The sequence below is a fragment of the Myotis myotis genome, unplaced genomic scaffold (genome assembly GCF_014108235.1).
Source record: "Myotis myotis isolate mMyoMyo1 unplaced genomic scaffold, mMyoMyo1.p scaffold_m19_p_14, whole genome shotgun sequence".
Taxonomy (NCBI): Eukaryota; Metazoa; Chordata; class Mammalia; order Chiroptera; family Vespertilionidae; genus Myotis; species Myotis myotis.
Window position 1 is genome coordinate 33623813 of NW_023416318.1, and position 25277 is coordinate 33649089.

The 25277-nt window shown below is 42.2% G+C and overlaps 1 protein-coding gene across 9 annotated transcripts in view; it reads right to left on the reverse strand.

Moving 5' to 3' along the window:
• Positions 1–25277, reverse strand: part of MTA3 (metastasis associated 1 family member 3) — a 173161-nt gene that overhangs the window by 108031 nt on the left and 39853 nt on the right. For 8 of the 9 annotated variants that reach the window (XR_004971857.1, XM_036334737.1, XM_036334735.1 and 5 more), the window contains exons 1-3: positions 18736–18837; positions 17079–17146; positions 9218–9311 (exon numbers count right to left, since the gene is read on the reverse strand). Coding sequence is in view for 8 of the 9 variants with exons in the window: in XM_036334737.1 (XP_036190630.1) it covers positions 9218–9311; positions 17079–17146; positions 18736–18763 (190 nt within the window). In the remaining variant the exon portion in view is untranslated. Of the gene's footprint in view, positions 1–9217; positions 9312–17078; positions 17147–18735; positions 18838–25277 lie in introns of those variants that run through there. The other variant, XM_036334736.1, reaches the window with a different exon arrangement.

Below are 25277 nucleotides of genomic sequence, written 5' to 3' on the forward strand. Positions count from 1 at the left end.
ACTCAACCATAAAAAAGGGAATCTTACCCTTTGCATGGATGGACCGAGAGTATTATGCTAAATGAAATAAGCCAGTCAGAGAAACACAAGTACCGTATGATTTCACTTATATGTGGAATCTAATAAATAAAATAACAAATTAGAAACAGACTCATAGATACAGAGAACAGACTGACAGCTGTCAGAGGGAAGTGGGGCCTGGTATAAAAAGGTAAAGAAATTTTTAAAAAAACCAAAAAACTCATAGACCCAAAAACAATAGTATGGTGATTACCAGAAGGAAAGGGGGTTGGGAGGAGGTAGACTTGCCTTGGGCTAGTGAACACACAATACTATATGAAGATGTATTATAAAATTATACATCTGAACTCTATATAATTTTATTAACCAAAGTCACCCCAATAAATTCAATTTTAATGATATGTCTAAAAAAATTTAATGAAAAACAAACAAAAAGAAGTTATCATTTTCTGCACATCTCATGATTAACTGGATACTTTACTTATGTACTTCCTACAATAACCCTCAAGACAGAGAGGGTTGCCGAAACCGGTTTGGCTCAGTGGATAGAGCATCGGCCTGCAGACTGAAAGGTCCCAGGTTCGATTCCGGTCAAGGGCATGTACCTGGGTTGCGGGCATATCCCCAGTAGGAGATGTGCAGGAGGCAGCTGATCGATGTTTCTCTCTCATCGATGTTTCTAACTCTCTATCTCTCTCCCTTCCTCTCTGTAAAAAATCAATAAAATATATTTAAAAAAAAAAAAGACAGAGAGGGTAATAAGGTAGAAAGTGTTAGCAAGCCCTTGTGAACATGAAGAAACCAAGGATCAGCAAGGTTAATCTATCTGCCCAAGGCCACAGGGCAGACAGAACCAGCATTAATACCCAGGTCTGGCTCCAAAACCTCTGTTTTTCCACAATGCCAAATTGGACAAACAGAAAATGGAGTCTATTCATATTTTACTTCTCCAAATATATTTTAAAGAGATAAATAAACAAAACTCAGAAAATGTCAATCAAAGGACAGAATATTAGTCCATCTAGATAACCTTGGGTCAAGGACTCAGCTATAAAATACAGAGGGTTTAAACAGACTTCATATATATATATATATATATATATATATATATATATATATTCACACACATGATTTTTTACAGAGAAGAAGGGAGAGGGATAGAGAGTTAGAAACATCGATGAGAGAGAAACATCAACCAGCTGCCTCCTGCACACCCCCCACTGGGGATGTGCCTGCAACCAAGGTACAGGCCCTTGACCGGAATCAAACCTGGGACCCTTCAATCCGCAGGCCAACGCTCTATCCACTGAGCCAAACCTGGTTAGGGCTAAACAGACTTTTTATAAGGTCCTTCCAGACCTTTCTAAATAAAGGCAATACAAAAAAGTAAATGCACTAGTGGAAATAGAAATGGCAGGAAGAAGCTACAGAAGTCTATTTATACTGCACTTCAATTAAAAGATTTTTTTTAAAGAAATCAGCTGGAGGATAGTGGGGTGCAGGTAGAAAAGGACATGGAGGGGATAAACGGTGATGGAAAGCCCAGCCAGTGTGACTCAGTGGTTGAGCGTCGACCTATGAGCCAGGATGTGATGGTTTGATTCTGTCAGGGCACATGCCCAGGTTGCAGACTCAATTCCCAGGTGGGGGGTGTGTAGGAGGCAGCTGATCAATGATTCTCTCTCATCATTGATGTTTCTCTCTCCCTCTCTCCCTTCCTCTCTGAAATCAATAAAAACATATTTAAAAAATTAAAAATTTTAAAAATGGTGATGGAAAAAATAAAATTATATTTAAAAAGAAAAAAGAGATAACCTCTGGAAAACTTTAGATAGATACTCTGACTACAAAAATTATTTTCATTCAACTAGTCAAACATACAACATCAGTTTAGCCCAGTGATGGCGAACCTTTTGAGCTCGGCGTGTCAGCATTTTGAAAAACCCTAACTTAACTCTGGTGCCGTGTCACATATAGAAATTTTTTGATATTTGCAACCATAGTAAAACAAAGACTTATATTTTTGATATTTATTTTATATATTTAAATGCCATTTAACAAAGAAAAATCAACCAAAACAATGAGTTCGCATGTCACCTCTGACACGTGTATCATAGGTTCACCATCACTGGTCTAGCCCTAACCGGTTTGGCTCAGTGGATAGAGCGTCGGCCTGCGAACTAAAGGGTCCCAGGTTCTATTCTGGTCAAGGGCATGTACCTTGGTTGCAGGCACATTCTGTGCAAGAGGCAGCTGATCGATGTTTCTCTCTCATCGATGTTTCCAACTCTCTATCCCTCTCCCTTCCTCTCTGTAAAAAATCAATAAAGTATATTTAAAAAACAAAACAAAAAAACATCAGTCTAAAACTTTCCAACCCACAAATTAAGTAAAACTAATAAAAGCCCTTTAAAGAAGCTATCTAATGATTGAAATGCCTCATTTAATAATCAATAAACAATGTGACATCAATTTTAAAGTAATAATATAGTACTTGCTTTGTTTAAAAAGATAATAGCACTCATTAACACTCCAAGTAACAGATTAATAAGAAAATGTGTATCATAAAACATAATTAACTTGTCAAATAATAAACCTTTTTATATTTACAGTAGATAATAATCTGGTTAATGAGACACAAACTTGCCATAACTGTTAATTACAAAATGTCATTCACAAAAATAAAAACATTATAAAATAGCAAGAGAAAAGTGTCCTTATAAATGAATGTTTATTTCTTTGAATGGTGTTGACAGAGAGTAGTTTTTTGTACCAACTCCAATCAACTGGTAGTAATTGCCTACCAGTTGGAGGAGATGGGTCTCCAGGGGCAGAGTTAGGCCTCAGTGTCTCAGATTAGCCAGGTGTGTCCCTGGATTCAGAAAAGAAGCATGTCAGGCTTAGATCTATGTACCTATATACTTTATAGACTGAGACACAGAATTATGGGCTATGTTCTAATAATGTCAAACTTCCTAAGAAAAATACAACGGACATCTAGAAATCGAGTATATTTAACCTTATCCTGCTAATAAAATCTGTGGTCAAAGTACAAAAATTAGAAATAAGAAAAAGTTATTTATTTTCCCTTCTCTCTCTAGTATTCCTCTTGGAAGTAATAACATTTCAACAAATGGGCTAAATAAATCTCAGAGTAGATAAGATGCTGATCACATAAGTAAGTTAGAGTATTATATCAAAGAATTCTCCCAGTAAGTCCCATAAAGTTCTAAGAAATTAAAGAATGAGACCAAGTTAACAGAAGTCACAAAGTTTTGTTACTAGGAATTCCATAAAGAGAACAGAGGACAGAGGGAAAACATAGAAACAGAAATCTTAGAAGAAAACATCTCTGAGCTGAAAACTAATTAAAGGTCCTCCCTCACACTAACGTATTCACCAAAACTGCATAGAATGATTACTGAAATAAATCCAACAATTAAACATGTTATGATAATTTCAGAATGCCAATTCTAAAAGAGAAAAACTTTCAGAGAAAAAATAATGTGTTACTTACAAAAGAATAAAATGAGACTAACATCAGACTTCTGAATTCCAGAAGACAATGATAGAATATCTTCAAAATTCTGAGACAAACTCGCAGTGCAGTATGATGGTAAAGTAAACACATTTTTAAGACATGTAAAGATTTAATAAGTTCACCACCCACAGGTGCTTTCTGAAAAAATAATTTAGATGAGAACATATTTCAGCAAGGCAAAACACAAATGTTATTAAAAATGAAGATGACTTGGATACAAGAAACAGTGGAGAGGCAACAAACAAGTAAAACTATAAATCTTAAAGAATAGCTGCGTAATGAACATATATGTAAAAGCACTTAGAACAGTGTCTGGTGCTATGTGTTGTTATTATTAAGTCATTACTGTTATTTAGTAAAAATCTTGAGCTAAACACTGCTTAGTTTCAACAAGGGAAGGGAGAGAGCAAGGAAGGAAGAAAATGTGACCTACATTTATTTCCTTACTACTGGCCCAGTGCACGGATTCACACACATTGAAAGGAAATTAATTAGAAGAAATATTTTAATATCGCTATCCACCCCTTCTCTACAATAGAAGTGTCAGAGATGAAAGAAAATTAGTAAAATGTATATGAAAAGTATATAAATTAATAAGTAAACAATAACATGATAAAACAACAAAGACATGATATAAAAACATTGATAAAAACAATGACTGGTAAACTGATTAAACTTATGATAACATCTCCCTGTATACCACAATAAGAGTAAAAACACTTTCAAATTAGTGCTTGACTAATTTCCTTTGTGATGAAGTATTTACAACTTTAATGTCACACGCTCTTCAAACTCAAAAGAAAGCAACGTATACCTGACCATGTCTGAAAACAGGTTCAGGTAGGAATATTCCTACTCTGCCTAGAGTTTGTGCTTGTGATTTATTTTTTTTTTTAATATATTTTATTGATTTTTTTATAGAGAGGAAGGGAGATGGATAGAGTTAGAAACATCAATGAGAGAGAAACATCAATCAGCTGCCTCCTGCACACTCCCCACTGGGGATGTGCCCGCAACCAAGGTACATGCCCTTGACTGGACTCGAACCTGGGACCCTTGATTCCGCAGGCTGATGCTCTATCCACTGAGCCAAACCGGTTAGGGCTGTGATTTATTAATAGTCATCGCAAATGATGGCATCACAGGAAACTCTTCGAATTAATTTAAATGGGAGGCTAGTGTCAGACGGGGATAGTTGTGCCAATAGTTGGTCTTCAGACATATTCTGTCGACTACGACACTGCTTTCTTTCAGCTTCAGAATGTCAACAAAAACAACCAAATTCATGATTGACAATGACAGATCGAAACACGTGCGATTGGAGCCAGTGAGAGCTTTATATATATCGCGCATGCGTAAGTCAACGTTTACTTTTAGATTGCCAGTGTGCATCACATGTACCGGAGGGAGACGGTCGGTCACTCAGCCTTTTATACATACAGAAGATGTTAAGGGGAGAGGAAAAAATATAAGTTTAAACATGTCTGTTTAAATGTAAGGATATTTGCTTTTCTTTATTCCCTACTGAGTTAACTAAAGATTTTCTCCCTACAAATTAATTTAGCCAAAGTTAAAACTCAATATAAAATAGGTAAAGAATATAAATAGTTCACAGAAAAAAATATATAAATGAATTTTATAAGAAAGCCACATTTTCATAAGAAACGTACAAATAAAACTATATCAACGTATCATGTCCCACCTATTAAATTAGTAAAGACCAAAAACGTGATAGTAAACTATATTGGTTAGGGTGGGAGAGAATAAGCACTCATTCATTACTGGTAGGTATAAACTGTACCCAGTCTGAGGCCGGCAATTTTGCAATATCTATCAAAATTACAACGCACTATATTTTGGCCCCACAACTACAATTCTAGGAATCTATGCTAAATATAAATGCTGTACTCATACCTGTGTCTACATGGTAAGTACTCTGAAGAACTGCTTGAGAACAAAAGATAAAAAGCAGAACCCTTCACCAGTACAGAGTGGTTAAATTACTACAGTACATAAACTGTGGACTATCATGCAGCCATTAAAAAGAAAGTACTGATATGAAAGAATCTCCAAGATAAGGAAAAAAGGCCCAGGAAAAGTGGTACAGTGTATTTGAAGTCTTTAAAAGAACCTGAACCCCTCTGAGGACACATGAAGGGGCACAAAGAAACACAGGTTTAAGGAGGTCCATTTTTAGACCATCTTCCACATGCACTAGTTCCTACTGATCTTCCCTGAGAATTAGCACAGGCTCAAGGCATCAGGCTGATTGATCCTTCTATTCTCACCCCACTGCCCCTCTCTCACCCACCTCTCATCCACCCATATCTTAGAGTGGAACACAACTCAAGGGAGTAAAAACCTGCAGGGCACCACACAGGGATCACCAGTGACAAAATCAAAGCTTCTTTAACCAAGATATCAGAAACTCACACAAAGCGTTTTGCATCTTATACATATTTCAGTTACAGAGAAGTGTGGTATTAGAATTGAGGCATTTTGCCCAGTGTTAGAATGTTATAAATTCAAAAATATTTGACTATGACATCAGATATCTACCTACCGATCAGTCAACAGGGAGATACATGAACAATTTCACTTAAAGACTTCACTGTTTCCAAACAGTGAATGGTGGTCAAAAATAAATGCATAGCTGCCGAAAAAAAAGTCCCAAGAAAACAAAAACACAACGAGCATCTGTAAAAAAACAACAGAAGGCCTTAGTCCATCACAGTGAGGCTTTGAGCATTATCCAGGAGACTATCTTAGAATTCAGAAGACGGTTGCCTTGGAAATGCATAGTACTCATTTAATAAAATTGGCAAAAGGAATCAGACTTTCTGACAAAAAATCAGTGTGATTTAGCTGCCTGCTTGGTCAATAAGGACTAGGTTTGCCATTAAGGTTTACTGGTGGTCATTTTCTACAAACGAATAAATAAAATCTACAGTTCCAATAATCTGATGAAAATATAAATACTTTATGTATTAGTATTAATTTACATATCACATATTTAAATACATTTTAAGGACATACATAATATAAGATTTGAACATTTTATCAGACATGAATTTAAAATATAAAGGTATACTTACTGAACATTACTTCAACTTTTCCAAACCTTTCTAGCTATATTGGTTTAAATAAGGTCCCTATGATGGTTAATTCTGATGAATTGGCTAGGTAGGCTATTCAAACTCTAATCTAGGTGTTGCTGTGAAAATATTTTATAGATGCAATTAACATCAGCTGGCTTTAAGTAAACAGTATTATCCTTAGTAATCTGGGTGGGCTTCATCCAATCAGTTGAAAGGCCTCACCATCAGATTTCAGACTTGCCTGGCCAACCCCCACAATCTTAGTCTATTACGTGCACTAAATCTCTTTACATCCTATATAATAAAAGCCTAATATGCAAATTGATCGAACAGCAGAGCGACTGGTGGAGTGACCGGTTGCTATGTTGTGCACTGACCACCAGGGGGGGCAGATGCTCAATGCAGGAGCTGCCCCCAGCCCGCAGGCCCCAGGCCAGCCAAGGCAGGTGCCAGCAAGGGGCCCCCGAATGCCCTACCAGTAGCCCCACAGAGGGAGGCAACCAGTGGCAACTTCGGGCGCGGGGCCAGTGAACAGGAAACACCAGGCTGGCCAAGGCAGGTGCCCCCGATCACCCTGCCGGTTGGTCCACAGATCAGCCTTGATCACTGGCCAAGCCGACGGACCCTACCTGTGCATGAATTTCATGCACCAGGCCGCTAGTATTTATATAAGCCAGTTGGTGATCCTATGGATGCGTAGGAGAGTATATGTATATGTAAGAAAGACATATATCTTTCTCTGGTAGAACCATAGGTAATACAATCCCTATGTGTGAAAGTAAAAAGTATAATTAACAGTCATTTGTTAGGTCTTGCTAAAGCCTTTTTATTGTGCTTCTCAGAAAATGAAACCATGAATGACTCTAATGACTGGTTAACAAACCTCTTCCAGGCTGATGGTTTCAAATTCTCTGCTCTCAGCAAAACTGAAGGGGGTTCTAATTGAATTGTCAGCTGCTAGCTCATTTCAAAAATCACTTTTGATGAAAAACTGCTACATCATTTTTTCACATACAACTCAGAAGAACAAACAATGAGGTAATTTGTAAGCTCTGAGGTCAGGGATTTCTGCTGCTTTGTTCACTGCTCACCACCAGAACATACAAGAGTGTCCAGAACACACCAGGAGCTCAAAATATACCTGATAAATCAATAAATAAGCAAAACTCCACCATTCTCATCTACTTACTGAAATTAAAAAGTCTGTCAGAACCTACATCTATAAACACAAAAATCAGGAATGGAATCAATGCCAAACCCTGCCTCATTCTAGCAATGAGTTATAGTATTGCAAGGACGCATTATTTTGGATGAAAGTAAGCTCCATCCATCTCGTTAAGAGATGATTTCCAGTAAAAATGTATTTTTTATGTTGAGTAATTTTCAAACATTCTATAGTATTTGTACTATAATTATAATAAGTCCAAAAGAAAGCAAGACTGAGCCTTATGGACACAGGAAATATAAACAGGTTTTACATTTTAATTTATACATTCATTTCTGTTACTGAGAATGACATGATGATGATGAAACCCATCAAACATAAAACTACATCAGGCTAACATTCTGTGGAGAAAACAAGTGGAAAGGAGCTCAAGGAAAAAAAGGGATCACATAAGATTTCAAACTGTTAAAACAGAGCTTGTTCATACATTTTTTTAACCTATGACGGTGGGCAAATGGTTGCAAAGTTTCTTTTTTAACAGAATCAACAATTTTTAAATTTCATTATTTATAACACACTAGAAATATTTCTGCAACTATTTAAATTTTGAAGAAAAATTTTTGATGTCAACCTTAAAATGTATAACGGAGTACATTCTCTCTCATCATTGATGTTTCTACCTCTCCCTTTCTCTCTGAAATAATTAAAATATAAAGAAAGAAAAAAAAAATAGAGAGAGAATCATTGATCGGCTGCCCCCTACATGCCCCACCCTGGGGATCAAGCCCACAACCCGAGCATGTGCCCTGAGCAGATATCGAATCATGACGTCCTGGTTCACAGGTCAACACTCAACCACTGAACTGTGCTGGCCAGGCAAAAATATATTTTTTTTAAAAAGAAGTGCTCAGAGTTGTTACCTATAGGAATGAGTATCTAAACATCACTTTGTATTTTCTCCTAGCAATTTTTAATACATGCCTAATAAACATAATATTCAGAATTTTTAAAAATGTAAATATTAACCAGCTATTTAGGGGGCAGGGGGAAGTCCTCCAAGAAAATATCAGTGAAGTATAAATTTCCTCCTATTTGTACACTCAAACCACCATCAAAAATGAGAGATGGCAAAACACTGCCCTGATTATCTGCTGAAGCCTACTTGCAAAGACTTCTATTTCAACATTTTGACTAATTAAGAAACGTATGATACAACCTAAAAAAAAATACTAAAACCAAGCACCACCCAAAAAAATTACTCCCATCTAAACTAAGAGGAAGACAAATTAGAAAGCAAAAACCTACAGGTAACAAAAAAGGTTTTTTCCTCGAATCATGGATAATGAAAGACTTAAAACATTTTTTTATTAATCCAAGAAAAAAACAACTTACTAGCATGCTTATCTGCAAGCATTATAAGCGTGTTGGAAATATCTCGTCGTCTATAGAAGCATACTACTTTTGCTTCCACGTTGCCAGTTGCAGTCTAAGAAATAAGAAAAACAAAAGTCATCTGTACTGAGTATTAGATTCAAGTAGTTTATAAAACAAAACTAGATACAGCACAATTATAAGATCACTCTCATTTACACTGTGCCAACCACTACTGCAGAATAATCAGAGAGCTAAAACACTCAAATAAGGATGAGCAACATTTGTTCCAGTTCCAAGTAGAACTAATATGTCAAACATAAAATAACTTTCTGGCATCAATTAAACTAAAGTAATCAGGCTGTTTTAACAAATAAAGCCAGACACAGTTAAATCTGATTAGCCTTAGGAAACTAATCCCAAAAACATCAAAAGCCACAATAGGATTTATTTAAGACAGTTAAACATATCTCCTCTAAAACTACTCCCAGAAGCACAGGCTAAGAGTAGAATCACCCAGCCTTCTCCTGCACATCCCCACAATGGACTGACGAGGAAGCTCTGTAGGTACAGGACAGCCACCATGTAGAATGGGCCGGATGACTTGGAAAAGCATTCTCCAGCCTAAGGGAGTCTATGAACCCATAATAGTCAATAATCTTAGCAGTACTTACTTTACCTTCCCACAGGAAAGTATTAAAAACCTTGAGTTATGAACACTGAAGCTCTTATTTCTTTCTGACTACAGTCTAGAATACAATCAATATTCAGTTAAGTTGTAATTTACTGCAGCTGGGGCCCAGGCTCCAACACTCTTATTCTTTATGAATTCTGAGAGCTTTCAAGAAGGTCAATCATTCATTACAAAGTGTCTTGTAAAAACATATAGAGAACAATAAAAAGCTATTGTGATTTCCAATTTCAAACACGTTTAAAAACAAATTTTCAGAATTTCTCTGGGCTTACAGATATATTCAAACATAAAGAAATACGAATATATATAGGCTGCAGTAAATTTGTCAATTTTATGAAGTTCAGCAGCAATTTTAGAGTGAAAAATAGTCTTAGAGAAATACTGCCCCTTAAAATTGAAATCATATTAAGTCCTAACCAAAGTGTTTCTATATTTCACAATATTGTGATCGGATATATCCTCCAGCAATAATGATCCAGCAATCTGCTAAAAGAGCAAGCCAATATTCCCACGTAAATAAAATCTATCAATGACTTCAATTATAAGCGCTTTATCATTTTTGTCTTCTTGACCTAAAAGTATATTAAAAACCCAAAACAAGAGTTTCAAGGAATAGTTTTTCTGCCTCACCAGTGAGTTCCTTCCATAGGAATACTCTATGAAGCTAATTAAATTCTTATTTAAACATGCTTGGGATGGAGAGGCATAGTTCAAAATAAATATTCTCTTCTGGACTATGTACACACTTGGCTATTAGGTAGTTTAAGACTACAGTATTTCTCTACAATACACACACATACACACCCTCAAGCATCCCTCTAAAGCTGATCTACCAAAATGTGGTCCAAGACTCAGTCCACACTGTATGTACTATGTAATAAAATGAGTACAGGATTGAGAGTATGTGTATTATAGCATTTGAGAGTTAATTTTATAGCTACTGAATCTAACAACGAAAAATGGGACCTCGTATTGTTTTTAAACATATTTTATTGATTTTTTACAGAGAGGAAAGGAGAGGATTAGAGAGTTAGAAACATCGATGAAAGAGAAACATCGATCAGCTGCCTCCTGCACACCCCCCACTGGGGATGTGCCCACAACCAAGGTACATGCCCTTGACCCGAACCGAACCTGGGACCCTACAGTCCGCAGGCCGACGCTCTATCCACTGAGCCAAACCAGTCAGGGCAGGGCCTTGTATTTTTATAAGCCTATTTCAAATTTAACTTTTCTGCCTTTTTAATTTTACAAAAGCAATCTGAGATAGTGAAAACTCTTTACCACAAATAGCTTGAAAAGCACTGCTGTGACCTAGGTTAAATAAAGCCTGGAGATAGATAGATAGATAGATAGATAGATAGATAGATAGATAGATAGATAGATAGATAGATATTTTCTTTGGTTATTCACCAAAATTTTTTTAACTTTATTGATTGTTGAGAGAGAGGAAGGAAAAAAGGAGAAGGGAGAGGGGGAAAGAGAGAGATAGATATGAGAGAGAGAGAGAGAGAGAGAGAAATATGTTGTTCCACTTATTTAATGCATTCATTGGTTGATTCTTATATGTGCCCTGACCAGGGATTGAACCTGTAACCTCAGGGTATTGGGGACGATGCTCTAATGGGGATGATGCTCTAACTAGTTGAGCTACCAGGCCAGGGCTCACCAAAATTTTTTGAGTCCTTCCTATGTGCCCAAGCACTGAGCTAAGCACTGCAGATACATGGTGCCTGCCCTCACTAAGCCTCCACTCAAGCAAGGATGCCTGGTCACATGTCATCTCCTCTCCAAATCTTTCAAAACCCAGTTATCTTGTCCCTCACCTGATTAGACACCTTCACTAGTTCCCCACAACTAACATAAAGGTAAAACATCCCTGACAATATTCCCAGCACAATTTTCCTTTACTTCCTCCTCTCCCCTCCAGACTCCACTTCTCACTCATGGAGGCAGGAAGTACTAGTCCAACCTGTTGGGGAAAGGACAGAAAAAGCTTCATGGAGGAAATGAGGTGGAGGATACCTTAGCATGCTAGGAAAGAAGGAAAGGAGTCCCAACAGCTGAAGCCTGGGGGACTGAACTGTCAAAGAAAAAGAAAAAGGCCTAGAGCAGCGGTTCTCAACCTGTGGGTCACGACCCCTTTGGGGGTCGAACGACCCTTTCACAGGGGTCGCCTAAGACCATCGGAAAACACATGTACAATTACATACTGTTTTTGTGAATAATCACTATGCTTTAATTATGTTCAATTTGTAACAATGAAAATACATCCTGCATATCAGATATTTACATTACGATTCATAACAGTAGCAAAATTACAGTTATGAAGTACCAACAAAAATAATTTTATGATTGGGGGTCACCTCAACATGAGGAACTGTATTAAAGGGTCGCGGCATTAGGAAGGTTGAGAACCACTGGCCTAGAGCAAAAACCCACAGGTGGGAAAAGAACCCATAATGTACATCAATTTCTTTTCTGGGTTTTTTGTTGTTGTTGTTTGTTTTTAATTCTCAAGGATATTTTTCCATTGATTTTTAGAGAGAGTGACAAGAGAAGGAAAGACAGAGAAATATTGAGGTGAGAGAAACATCAATTGGTTGCCTCCTGCAGGAGTCCCCGACCAGGGCCCAGACCAGGGCCCAGCCGGGGAGGAGCCTGCAACCAAGGTACGTGCCCTTGACCAGAATCAAACCCAGAACCTTTCAATCCGCAGGCCGATGCTCTCCTATCACTGAGCCGAAGTGGCTAGGGCTCTTTTCTGGGTTCTTTTTTCCATTTAGGTTGCAGCATCTTAAACTTTCTATTCTGTCAAACATGTTTACTAAAGTATCCCCTACCTAGCGATAGGAGGCTTTCTTAAGCTCTAAAATAATTTCAGTCAACCTCATACTCATGTTTGTTTCTATATCATACTTATAAAGTACTTTTTTATTTTTTTTTAATATATTTTATTGATTTTTTACAGAGAGGAAGGGAGAGAGATAGAGAGTTAGAAACATCGATGAGAGAGAAACATCGATCAGCTGCCTCCTGCACATCCCCCACTGGGGAAGTGCCTGCAACCCAGGTACATGCCCTTGACCGGAATCGAACCTGGGACCCTTCAGTCCGCAGGCCGACGCTCTATCCGCTGAGCCAAACCGGCTTTGGCAAAGTACTTTTTTAAATTAAAAAAACACTTTTCATTTCAGAAAATTCATGATATAACCAAAGTAAAGAACAAGTGGAAAGTGACTTTCCTTTCCCAATTTCTGTGCTTAGTCCCAAAAGATCCCAAATGACAGGATGGGTATTAACTTGCATTCCATAAAAAGGGCTTTGAGAGTATCTTCTGAAATTATGTGCAAATGTAGATGGGGGTGGAGGGCGTCATCAGATGCTTAAAGACATATGACTCCCCTCCCCCCACCAAAAAATTTTAAGACCCTAAACATTCAAATGAATCTCAGAGCAAGTTTGCAGATTAATAAGATGTGCAGAATGTGAAGATACATAAATTATACAATAACAGAAAAACACAATAGTAAATAACACGTTAATTTATCCACAAGCATAGCTTCCAAAAGTCTCTGCGACTACATCCTCATTATTATGCGCAGAAAGATTTCTTCCAACATGTATATAGACTCAATCTTTAGAAGCAAGACCAACACCCAACCTAGGTAGTGACTAAATAAAATTTACCAGCCGAAGCCGGTTTGGCTCAGTGGATAGAGCGTCGGCTTGCGGACTGAAAGGTCCCAGGTTCGATTCCGGTCAGGGGCATGTACCTGGGTTGCGGGCACATCCCCAGTGGGGAGTGTGCAGGAGGCAGCTGATCGATGTTTCTCTCTCATCGATGTTTCTAACTCTCTGTCTCTCTCCTTTCCTCTCTGTAAAGAATCAATGAAATATATTAAAAAAAAAAAAAAAATTTACCAAAAAGTTCCTTCTATTTTAACCTTATATTCTTTCTCCAAAAAATCATCTTCACTATATCTGGGTACAAATTAGGAGAGAAGAAAAGAGGGAACATATGATAACCAATGTTGAACTATGCTCATCAAATGATACGTATAGTTTCAAATGATACGTGATAGTTTTGCACATAAAAGTTCCCAAAACTTTTCCAGAAAAATTGCGACTAAAATATATTACTGTAATTAAAAAACAAACAAAAAACCCTATAGTCCAGCTTTCAACCTAAGCAAGTAACATTTTAAATAGGATCTTTTTTAAAAACCAGGAACCAACATATAAAAGTGCATTTTCGATTACAATGGTGATTGACAGTTTATCCTAGGAATTTGACTTTTTAAAAATTCTATTTAGAAGATAAGATAGTTAATAAAATAGGTTAATGTCTCTTCTTCTTCTGGCTTATCAATTATATATCAAGTGTTCTTAAAAGCATTATTTGGATTGTCCAATCATGCTAACTTTCCCCACTTTGCAAACTTGACCTCTGAATAGGCAAGGCCTTTCTGGAATACTCTGTGGCCTCACTCTCACAGCTGCCTCTTTCTCATCCTCTAAGCCTCAACTTCAATGTCCTTAATATCCTTCTTTCTCTGTCCAAAGGAAGTGACCTCTATTATTCCTTACGCAAGGTTTATTTCCCTCTTAGAAATTAACAGTTTATCACTACTTTTTTTCCCCAATATATTTGTATTGATTTCGGAGAGGATGGGAGAGGGAGAGAGAGAGAAACATCGATGATGAGAGAATCATTGATTGGCTGCCTCCTGGATTGGGCCCACAACCCAGGCATGTGCCCTGACCAGGAATCGAACCATGACCTCCTGGTTCATAAGTCAATGCTCGACCTCTAAGCCACACTGGCTGGGCTATCACTATTTTCTTTATGCCTGTTAACATCTTTTCATGTATCGCCCTCATCTCCTTCATGAGAACACAGACTTTATGTAAGCAGGAACTGTGTCCATACTGTTCAATATTGTATCTGAGCCTAGCATAGCTCCTAGTACATAATAGGTGCTCAAGAAATATTTGTTTAATGAATTATTTAAAGTGAGATATCTTTACCCTTCACCCATTCCTCTTGGTGTGGATCCCATTACAATAAATTAAAAAAATAAAAATATCTTTTTCACACCCCTTCAGAAATAAAGGCCCTACATATATATTTAGTACTTAACTAACCAATCTCAGTTCCTGTTTACCAACACTCCATCCAATCAAACTGCCATTCTTGACATTAAAGAGAATCCCATTCCTCAATTCTGTCTTCCCCAGCTCCCAAAAGACAATTATTATATTAATGAATCTTTGCTGAAAGCAGAGAGGCAGGGAGAAGGTGAGGACTGTGGGGGGCAGGTGGGGTACTTTTGAAATGCACAGTAATATAAAGGAGTGCAAAATGATCTATGTTCAAGCTCGATGTATAACCCACTCACTTAACCACTGTGTGCCTCATGACCACAATTCATAACACATCTACCTTAAAGGTTTAAGGTTACCATTGTGAGGTTCAACAGAGGTAACGAATGTGAATCCCCAGATTATATGCTTCCAGACAATCACGCTCTGATTTTTATAAATTTAGCAAAGCTCCAATTTCCTTCATGTGGGATTATTTGGCTGATGTCTGTCTCCACTTTTTTTTTGTTCATCCCTGAATTCCTAAAAGTGCCTATCTAAAAGTGACTGGCAAGTAGCAGGTTCTCAGAAATATCTGTAAAACAAATGAATCGAAATACTTTGTAAACAGTAAAACTATGTACAATTATTAACAGCAGACATTTGAGAAATCCATTAATTCAACAAATATTTATTAATGTCATAATCATGGGCCAGCCACTATTCTAAGACACTTGGGATGCACTAGTGAACAGAGAAAATCATTACACACACTGAGCTTACATTCTAGTTTGGGGAAACAGCAATGAAAATAGAACAATAATTACGTATATTAAAAGGTGATAAAAGCCGAAACCGGTTTGGCTCAGTGGATAGAGCGTCGGCCTGTGGACTGAAAGGTCCCGGGTTCGATTCCGGTCAAGGGCATGTGCCTGGGTTGTGGGCACTTCCCCAGTGGGGGATGTGCAGGAGGCAGCTGATCGATGTTTCTCTCTCATGGATGTTTCTGACTCTCTATCTCTCTCCCTTCCTCTCTGTAAAAAATCAATAAAATATATATTTTTTTAAAAAAATGCAAGGCCCCTGCTATAATCCCAGAAGCAAACCAAGATCTCAAGGTTTGTAAGACAGGCGTGTCCCTGATCAGACCTGGCTTCCTGAGATTCAGAACTGGATCAGTCTCCAGATGGTATTTTGGGGTAAAGTTATCAACTAGAAAGCCCCAAGCATTTTAACACTATGCCTTCTCATAAACTACACAAATAACCCTCAAAGGGGTGTGGAGGAAACCAGAGCATCATTAGAAATCTATGGTTCCTGCCCTAACCGGTTTGGCTCAGTGGATAGAGAATCGGCCTGCGGACTGAAGGGTCCCGGGTTCGATTCTGGTCAAGGGCATGTACCTAGGTTGCAGGCACATCCCTAGTAGGGGGTATGCAGGAGGCAGCTGATTGATGTTTCTCTCTCATCGATGTTTCTAACTCTCTCTCCCTCTCCCTTCCTCTCTGTAAAAAATCAATAAAAATATATTAAAAAAAAAAAAAAAAAGAAAGAAATCTATGGTTCCTGCAGTTGATGGCCATGTTTTCATGTGCCTCCTTTGTAAACGCTCATCTACTACAGTCATCATGCTTCTGATGTCCTTGGACACCTGTGATCAGAGAAAGTTTTATTTACTTGGACCTAAGCTACACAGCCACTTTATATTATACTAGTTAGCCTAGGGCAGAATTTTACAAGTTCCCTTCAACATTATCTTTGCTAGCTTCCTCCTTCTAAAGCTGGAAGAGGAAAAAATTACCTCCCTAAACATTATGACTCTAAGTATAAAAAGGGACTGAATTACAGGAATGACCTGCTCTGAGAAGCTCTAAGCAATTTGAAGAAATCTGCAAATGTTAAATATTCAATAACATTTAATATCAGAGGTAATTATAAAAAGGCAAAGAATATTCAGAATCCTGCATAATTCTCTAATCTGAAGTCTCTAATTCCAGAAAGTCTGAGACAAAGTAAAATCACCTCTTATGCTCTTTACCCAATTATCTTCAATAGAAACAATTATTTTTTAATAATAAGAATCAAGAACACGCAAGTGTATACCTTGTTGAGTTCTTCTATCCTCCTGATTAGGTACGGGTTGCTGGAGGAATTCTCAAAGTAGACATAATCTGTAATTAAAGAAAGTAAAGAGCTTAATCTTTTCAAGAGAAAGTTCACATCTGTGAATCTGTGGCTTTGCCTATTAGGCGATTCACATTCAAAAATGAAGCATGTAATTCATTCCCTGGTAAAAGCAACTTCTGTGATGCAACTTTAATATATTCTCTCCTGTGCCTACTATTCACAGACCCTCGTTTTCCTGGCACTTTCATTTCAATTCATGTTTTATGGAGTTCTCCCAGACTCCTGTTCCACACGTGTCATTTCTTTAATAACAAAGACACCTCTTGTCATCACGGAGTCGTCAGGGCTGACTCAACATGTGTGTCTTTCATACTATAACTGCTTCCACCTCTTTTCCCCTCCAATCCACTGTGCCCCGGAGGAGGCTCCTCACATAAAACTATTGACCTAAGACCAACTCGGAGCATCTTGAACGGCTTGGCAGCTCAAAGTGCATTGCAATCATCAACTTGGAAGAAAAGAAAAAAATCAGGTGAGCGGTGCAGGTAAGAGGAAACACATTGACAAACTTTCCCACAGTTCTCTCTAGATAGGAAGATGCGGGAAGGGGGACTGTCCGAGCCGGCATCATTCTTTTTTTAATACTTTTTACCCTATGTATTCCAGATCCACTTAGGATCTTGATATTTATAAAAAAAAAAACACAAAAAAAAAAAAAACTGCTGCAGGTTCTCAACAAAAAGGATAACGAAATTGTTCCAGCGAGGCTTTGGCCCTGGAAACTTCCCACCGCGCGTCCGCAGGACGTGAGGGGCCGGTGCGCGGGGAAGGTGCGTCTCTCCTGCGAAGCGGCCGCGCTCGCAGGCCGTTCCCCGCACGGCCACCGGCAGCCCCGCCGGCGAGCAGGGGAGCCGGAGCGCCGCGCGCAAACACGCCGCTCATCTGAATTATTATCTCCCCGGCGGAGAGGGGGACGGGCGTCGCGAGCAGGAGAAAGTTTGTTTGACCTTATTTCTCGCTCCGGAGGGAGGCGGGGAAGGAGGCGGCCGGGAGAGCCCGTCCAGGCGGCGCCCGCCTCCCCCCTCCGGCGGCGGCGCCCCCGACCCCACGCCGCCCCGCGCTCGGGGGCAGGACGGGAAGCGGAGGGGGTGGAGGGCGGAGAGGTGCCGGGCCCTGCGCCCCGCCAGCAGGCCGGCCGGGCCGGGCCCCCGTCGCCCGCACCCCCACCGCGCCCTGCCGCTGGGGGAACTGGAGATGGGGTGCTGTCCCCCATCCCCGGCCACCCCCGCTGCCCAGCAGCCACCCCAGGGGGCGCCACCCTGGCCGGAGGCTCGACGGCCCCGGCCCCCCGGGAGTTCCGTGGAGGGGGCGTCGGGTCACTCGCACCCCAGGTGCAGGCCGGGCCGGAGCCGCGGGGCGGGGTGGGGGTGGGCCCGGGCCCGGGCCCGCACGGACCCGGCGGGGGGAGGGGAGGGAGGTGCGGGGAGGGGGGCGCACCGGCCCCTGGGCCGCCCCCGCCCCCGCGCCCTCAGCCCGGGCGCCCGCGGCTCCCAGCGGTTGGGGTGAGCTCGCCCCGGCCCCCCACTCCCGGAGCCCGCTCCCAAACGGGCCGGGTCGGGCCGAGCCTTCCTACCTCCGACCCGGTACATGTTGGCCGCCATGTCCGCCCGCCCGCCCGCGGAGCCCGAGCCGAGCCCCGCCCGCCGCCGCCGCCGCCGCCGCCTCAGCCTCGGCCGCCGCCGCCTCCGCTGCCGCCTCGCCGCGGGGGGGAGGGGAGGGAGGGCGGCCGCGAGGGGAGGGGGAAGCGGAGGGGAGGGCGCGCCGAGGGGTGGGGGCAGGTGCCCGCCCCCCGCCTCGGGCGAGCAGGCCAAGCGGGCGGGCCGCGGCTGGTGGGAGCGCGGCGGGGCGGCGGCGGATTGGGGACGCGCCGGTGGGGGGCCTGGCCGGAGGGGGCGGCCCCTGGGCGGGGGTCCTGCCCCCGGGGGAGGCCGGCACTCGCCCACGTGGGCCAGGGGCCCTTAGAGGATTAGGGTGGGGCCATGGGGTCAGCCTCTGCGGCGCCCCCATAGCCCCACCCGGGACCCCCTGTCACCTGCCACACGAGGCAGGTCTGCCCCCTGGGAGCCCCAGGAAAGGTGACCTCTAGCACGTAGGTACCTGCCTCCGTGCAAACCCTTGGCTGCAAAAAGGTGCACGCACAGGGCGCCCTCCTGGTGACGAAGGGGGAGGCCCAGAAGCCAGGAGGCACCCTCCCCCCAAGCCCCCAGGTGCCTCCAGCTCCCCCAAGCCCCGGCCCCGCTGGGGACCCGGGAGAAACGGGCTCCCTTCCAAGTCCACCCTCTCTGCATTGGCAGGCCTACCAGCGTTCACCCCAAAACTGGGCGGCACGGAACCCACTCCCCCACCCCGGGAGGTCTTGCCTCTAAACAGGCCTAATACACTGCGGGCCCTGCTGGGAGAAGAGGGTGGGGGAGGGTGTCCTTTGTTCGCTGGGGGCCTGGGCTCCACAGTTCATCGCCACCGCCACCCCCAAAGGAGGGCATGCTGTCAATCAGCTTGCTGTTGATTGTGGGACTGTTAACTTCTTTGTGTGCCTAAAGCTTTTATATGGTTATTATTTTCCTGTACTAATTCTCTAGACAATCCCTGTTTGCTCAGCCTTCATACCCTCACAGAAATAAAAATTTTTAAAAATAAAAATAAAAAAGTTGAATCTTAGCTGGCTATCCCTCAACTGAACACAAACAACTTTCTTGAGAGAAGCCAACCCATTCCAAACGACTCCCAGACATTGTTGTATAATAAACATGAAGATGATCCCTTACTGTTATGGATTGTTTGGAGTTTCTAATGATTTACAGCTACGTGTTGTGGACTCCGGCTTTGTGTTTTCGTTTGCCTGTTGATGGTATCTGTGTTGTGCACTATTATAAATTATTGAGGTCAAAAAATAATTTTCTAAATAACAGAGGCACGCTGAAAAATAAAATAAGGTTAAACACCTCTGCCTGAATTACCTTGATTGACTGTGCGACCCCCAGATTCCTCCTCTATTAAAATGGGGACATTGATTCCACTTCACAGGTGGGGTGAGGAATCAGTGGTGAAGATATCTGAAAACGCTTTGTAGAGCACCATGCAAATAACTGATGTCTGTCGCTTTTTTTAAAAAAATAAAAAACTTCAGGAAGTTTCAGATTCCCACGAGTTTTATACCATGTGTCAAAATGTGAGCCTGCATCACCTCTTTGACCCAGAGAAAAAAAATAAGTTCTGTTATGCACACTGCATAGCTGACGATACCACCAAAAGTATACTGTGCCTTACCTGATATCACTCCATTTCTGATCTCTGACATGTAAGTAGGTTGAATAATTCACCTGAAGTCACCCAGTAAACTGGCAGCAGGCAAGGACTTTGTCTATGAAATGTCTATACCTCTTACTATCAAAGAGGAATGGACATAAGGGAGTTCAGCAAATGTTTTAGGCTGAAAGAATCCCTCCAACCAGGCAAAGAAGGTGGGAAAGCCTGCACATTCAAAGAAAACAAGGGCACCTCAACCTCCTTACGATTCACAAACATCATTAACCAGCCCAAACTTCATTCTTAGTGTAGCCGTTTAGCTTCAAAATCTTGAACAAGTTACTTAACCCTCTGAGTTCCAAGCTCTACAAAATACAACTACTGATTGACACCTACAGCAAAGGTCCGTGCTAAAAATTAAATATGTCAAGTGTTCAGCCCATGTTAAGAGCTTCATAATTATCAGGTCTCTTCTCCCGGCTCCAGCTACCCTCATTACAAAGAAGTGTTTCTCAGACCATGCCAAGAGCCCCAGGGCCAATCCAGCTCTCCCAGGGGTAAAATTTCCTAACATGGCTGTTGTGATTAAAAGACTAGATAAGGGATTGCCTAAAAGCCCAGAACATTCTCTGAGTCAATCTCCAAGCGTCCCACCATTTAGCTGAACAGAAATGGACCACAAGAGAGCTATAGACTAGACGGCAAGTTGGGGAGGTGGGGGTTCAACTTTACGGTGAAGTTTTTATAAATGCCAAGTCTAGGAGCTTGGTGGCCAACCTCACTGAAGGAGCATGGAGGTCTAAAATGTAATTACAGTAATCTTAAACCCGATGCTTGTGTGTTCTATGATTTCTCTCTTTTTTTCTCTCTCATTAGCTCATTTTGTTATTTAGTAAAATTCTTTTGGAAAAGAAGTTAGCCTGTTGCAGCTATTCTAAGGAGGTCCTGGTTTTTTAAAGGAGGAGGATTTTGTCACAGGGAGAAAGGCAGGTATGTGACAGCAAGAATCAAAGCAAGGGAGCCCCTACAGCAGTGGCTCTCAACCTTCCTAATGCCTCGACCCTTTAATACAGTTCCTCATGTTGTGGTGACCCCCAATTTCATTGTTACAAATTGAACATAATTAAAGCATAGTGATTAATCACAAAAACAATATGTAATTACATATGTGTTTTCCGATGGTCTTAGGCGACCCCTGTGAAAGGGTCGTTCGACCCCCAAAGGGGTCATCACCCACAGGTTGAGAACCACTGCCCTACAGGAAAGGAAACCAGAGTCTGGAGAAGCTTCTCCAGGCATGGAGCTTCTCTTCCACATACTAGTATCTCTGTGCTAAACACAGGAAAATCAGGATCAATCCCAGAATGTCCTGCTTTTTAGAAGTGTGAGTTTTAGGGTTCTCTGGTTTCCTCATACCCTCAAAGGGGAGCTAGCTCAGCTCTTTGGTTGCATCCACACAGTTTCCTTCTCTAGTGACACTGTCTCTAGGTAGTGGAAAAGGAACTAGAAGTCATAATGGGGCATGAACAAGCCCCTAGAAGTTTAACCTAACTGGCACTTCCCTTTTTTAATGTTTGGAGAGCTGTGCATTTAAGTGAGAGATGGCTGAGCAGTATAGGGTGTGGGACCGACAGGAAAAATAATCCTAATGGGCAATGGGAAGCACTGAAGGGGTATCTCAGGGAGTGTTTATGGAAATGACTTAGGCTTCAGCAAAGAGAGTGAGTGGAGATGAAGCAGGATAGTAAGAAGGTAGGAAAATTCCTTGTCAAATAGAATGGAGAAACTGAGACAGATAGCTGATGCAAATTGGCCACATCCAGCACCCTGATCTACCTTCCTCCTCCTCCCTTGCATGACCACTCCCTTAAGAATTAAGCCCTCAGGACAATGAGCATCAAAGAACCTGATCAGCATCAAAGAACCTTAGGAACAAAGCCTCGGGTCTGTTGACCACAGAGACAGAGTTTTGGTCAAACTAGAGGTAACATCTAGGCCTCAGTTGTGTTTCTGCTCCAGGCCCAGAAGAGCAGCAAAAGCAGATGAAGCAATGCCATGGCTGGCATCAGGACCAGATGCAATAACCAATGACCCCCCTTCCCTACCGCCAACCAACTAGTAGAGACCACGACCCTGACTCTGTATGCTCATTTGTAAAAAATATATATATGCTTTTATTGATTTCAGAGAAAGGAAGGGAGAGAGGTATAGAAACATGAATGATGAGAGAGAATCATTGATCGGCTGCCTTCTGCACACCCCCTACTGGGGACTGAGCCTACAACCTGAGCATGTGCCCTGACAGGAAATCAAACCATGAATTCCTGGTTCATGGATCTATGCTCAACCACTTAGCCACACAGGCCAGGCTTCGAATGGGACCCATGTAGTGGGATGGTTCTGAGGGCCGTTTACTGAACGTTACAAGTTTACCTTCTACTGGAGTAATTGTGGGTAATGTCAATAGCCTTTCATTTACATGCATATCGATACCTGTGTAGGCTATGTTTCCATTTTAAAAAACAACTTTTCAAAGCATCACTTTCTTCAGATGCTGAGAAATAAACCAGTGTAAACACAAACACTTGGAAATAGGAGTTAAGAGCAGAATGAGGGCTTTCTAAAGAGCTGATAAACTGCAAGGAACGGCAGTGCCCACAGGGTATTTCCATGTATAAAGCTTCCGGGCAGGGTCCCTGACCACATCTAGCTGTGCAATGCAAAGTGATAGAGGAGTCTGTGTTCAATCCAGAGTCAGCAGCATCAGGTTCACAACTTTACACTGAAATTTTTTATGCTCAACCACTGAGCCATAGTGGCCAGGCTCTATACACTCATTTGATGAATCAGCATATTGAAGAACACACCTGGAAAAATTATGAATATGCGATTGAGATCCTCTCCTCAGACCTCCCCTGAAATTCTTGCCTTTAGATAACAAAAACCCTTAAGACAAAAGACCCAGAGCAGGTGCTCTCTCTCTAGAGCACACCTTATGCCTTCTTTCTTCAGGCATATATTTTGCTTTTTTTTCTCTAAGGGTCCCCACAAGACTTGTAACCAGGGGAGCAGTAGGCAGCAGCAGCTTGACCCTGGTTAGCCCCCTGAAACTATCTCCAAGGGCCCTTCTTTTGCTTCTGTAACTTGTTTCCTGAGTCCATGGAGCGCACCTGGCTCATTTCTTCTGCTTCTGTTTTCTTTCTAAAAGACCAAGGCAATGTTCTAGCTGGTTTGGCTCAATGGATAGTGTCAGCCTGCAAAATGAAGGGTCCCAGGTTCATTTCCAGTCAAGGGCACATGCCCGGGTTGTGGGTTCAATCCCCAGTAGGGCACATGCAGGAGGCAGCCAATCAATGATTCTCTCTCATCGTTGATGTTTCTATCTCTCTCTCCCTCTCCCTTCCTCTCTGAAATCAATAAAAAATATATTTAAAAATATATTTAATCTACACTAATAAAAGACAAACATGCAAATTGACCGTACCTTTGCTACACCTTAAGCCATGCCCACCAGCCAATCAGAGCGACTATATGCAAATTAACCCAACCAAGATGGCGGCCAGCAGCCACGGAGCTGGAGCAAGCAGGAGGCTTGGTTGCCCCTCCAAGCTTCCCGCCTGCTGCAGCGGGCTCTGAGCTCCACTCAAGGCAACAAAGTTTCAATTATAGAAGATAAATAAACCCCAGATACCTGCTTTCAGCCAGCCGTGGCCATGGAGCTGGAGCGAGCAGGAGGCTTAGGTTGCCCCTGGCAATGGAGGAAGCCAAGCTTCCTGCCCGCCCTGGCTGGCTCTGAGCTCCACTCAAGGCTACGAAGTTTCAATTATAGAAGGTAAATAAATCCCAGAATAAAAAAAGAAAAGAAAAAAAGGAGAGGCTGGGAGCTTCTGTCGCCAGGGGGCTTGGCCAGCCTGAAAACGGCCATCAGCCCCTCACCCAGGCTGGCCAAACCTCCATGGGGTGAGGGTCCCCACTGGGGGGGTGGGGGGGCTTGACCAGCCTGCAAACAGCCATCAGCCCCTCACCCAGGCTACCCAGGCACCCCAGCGGGACTCCCTCCCTGATCCGGGACACCCTTCAGGGCAAACCAGCTGGCCCCCACCAGTGCACCAGGCCTCTCTCCTATATAATAAAAGAGTAATATGCAAATTGACCCTAACAGCAGAATGACTGGGAATGACTGGTCACTATGACACACACTGACCACCAGGGGGCAGATGCTCAATGCAGGAGCTGTCCCCTGGTGGTCAGTGTGATCCCACAGGGGGAGCTCTGCTCAGCCACAAGCCAGGCTGATGGCTGCCAGCACAGCGGTGGTGACGGGAGCCTCTCCTGCCTCCTCAGCAGCACTAAGGATGTCCGACTGCAGCTTAGGTCTGCTCCCTGCTGGTAGGTGGACATGCCCCAAGGGCTGCCGGGCTGCCAGAGGGCTGTCTGACTGCCAGCTTGGGCCCAATCCCCCAGGGAGCGGGCCTAAGCCAGCCAGCAGGTGGACATCCTCCAAGGGGTCCCAGACTGCAAGAGGGCGTAGGCCGGGCTGAGGGACCCCCCTGAGTGCACAAATTTTTGTGCACCAGGCCCCTAGTAAATAATAAAAGGCCAAGGCAACTCTCTGAACAGCCCTCTCAAATCTTCTCTTGAGGATATTTTCGCTTTCCATGCTAAATAAACTTCTTCAACTTCTTGTGCTAGAGTTTTTGGCTCTGAATTTTCTTTGCTGAACTCAAGAACCAGGAGCTGACATCACTGGTAACATAGAGAGCAGAGAGTCCAGGCCAGATCAGTTGATAGGTTGGTGAGAAAGGATGATGACTTGACCTAGGATACAGTCAGTGGGAATGTGAGAGAAGTAAATGGGTTTGAGAGAGA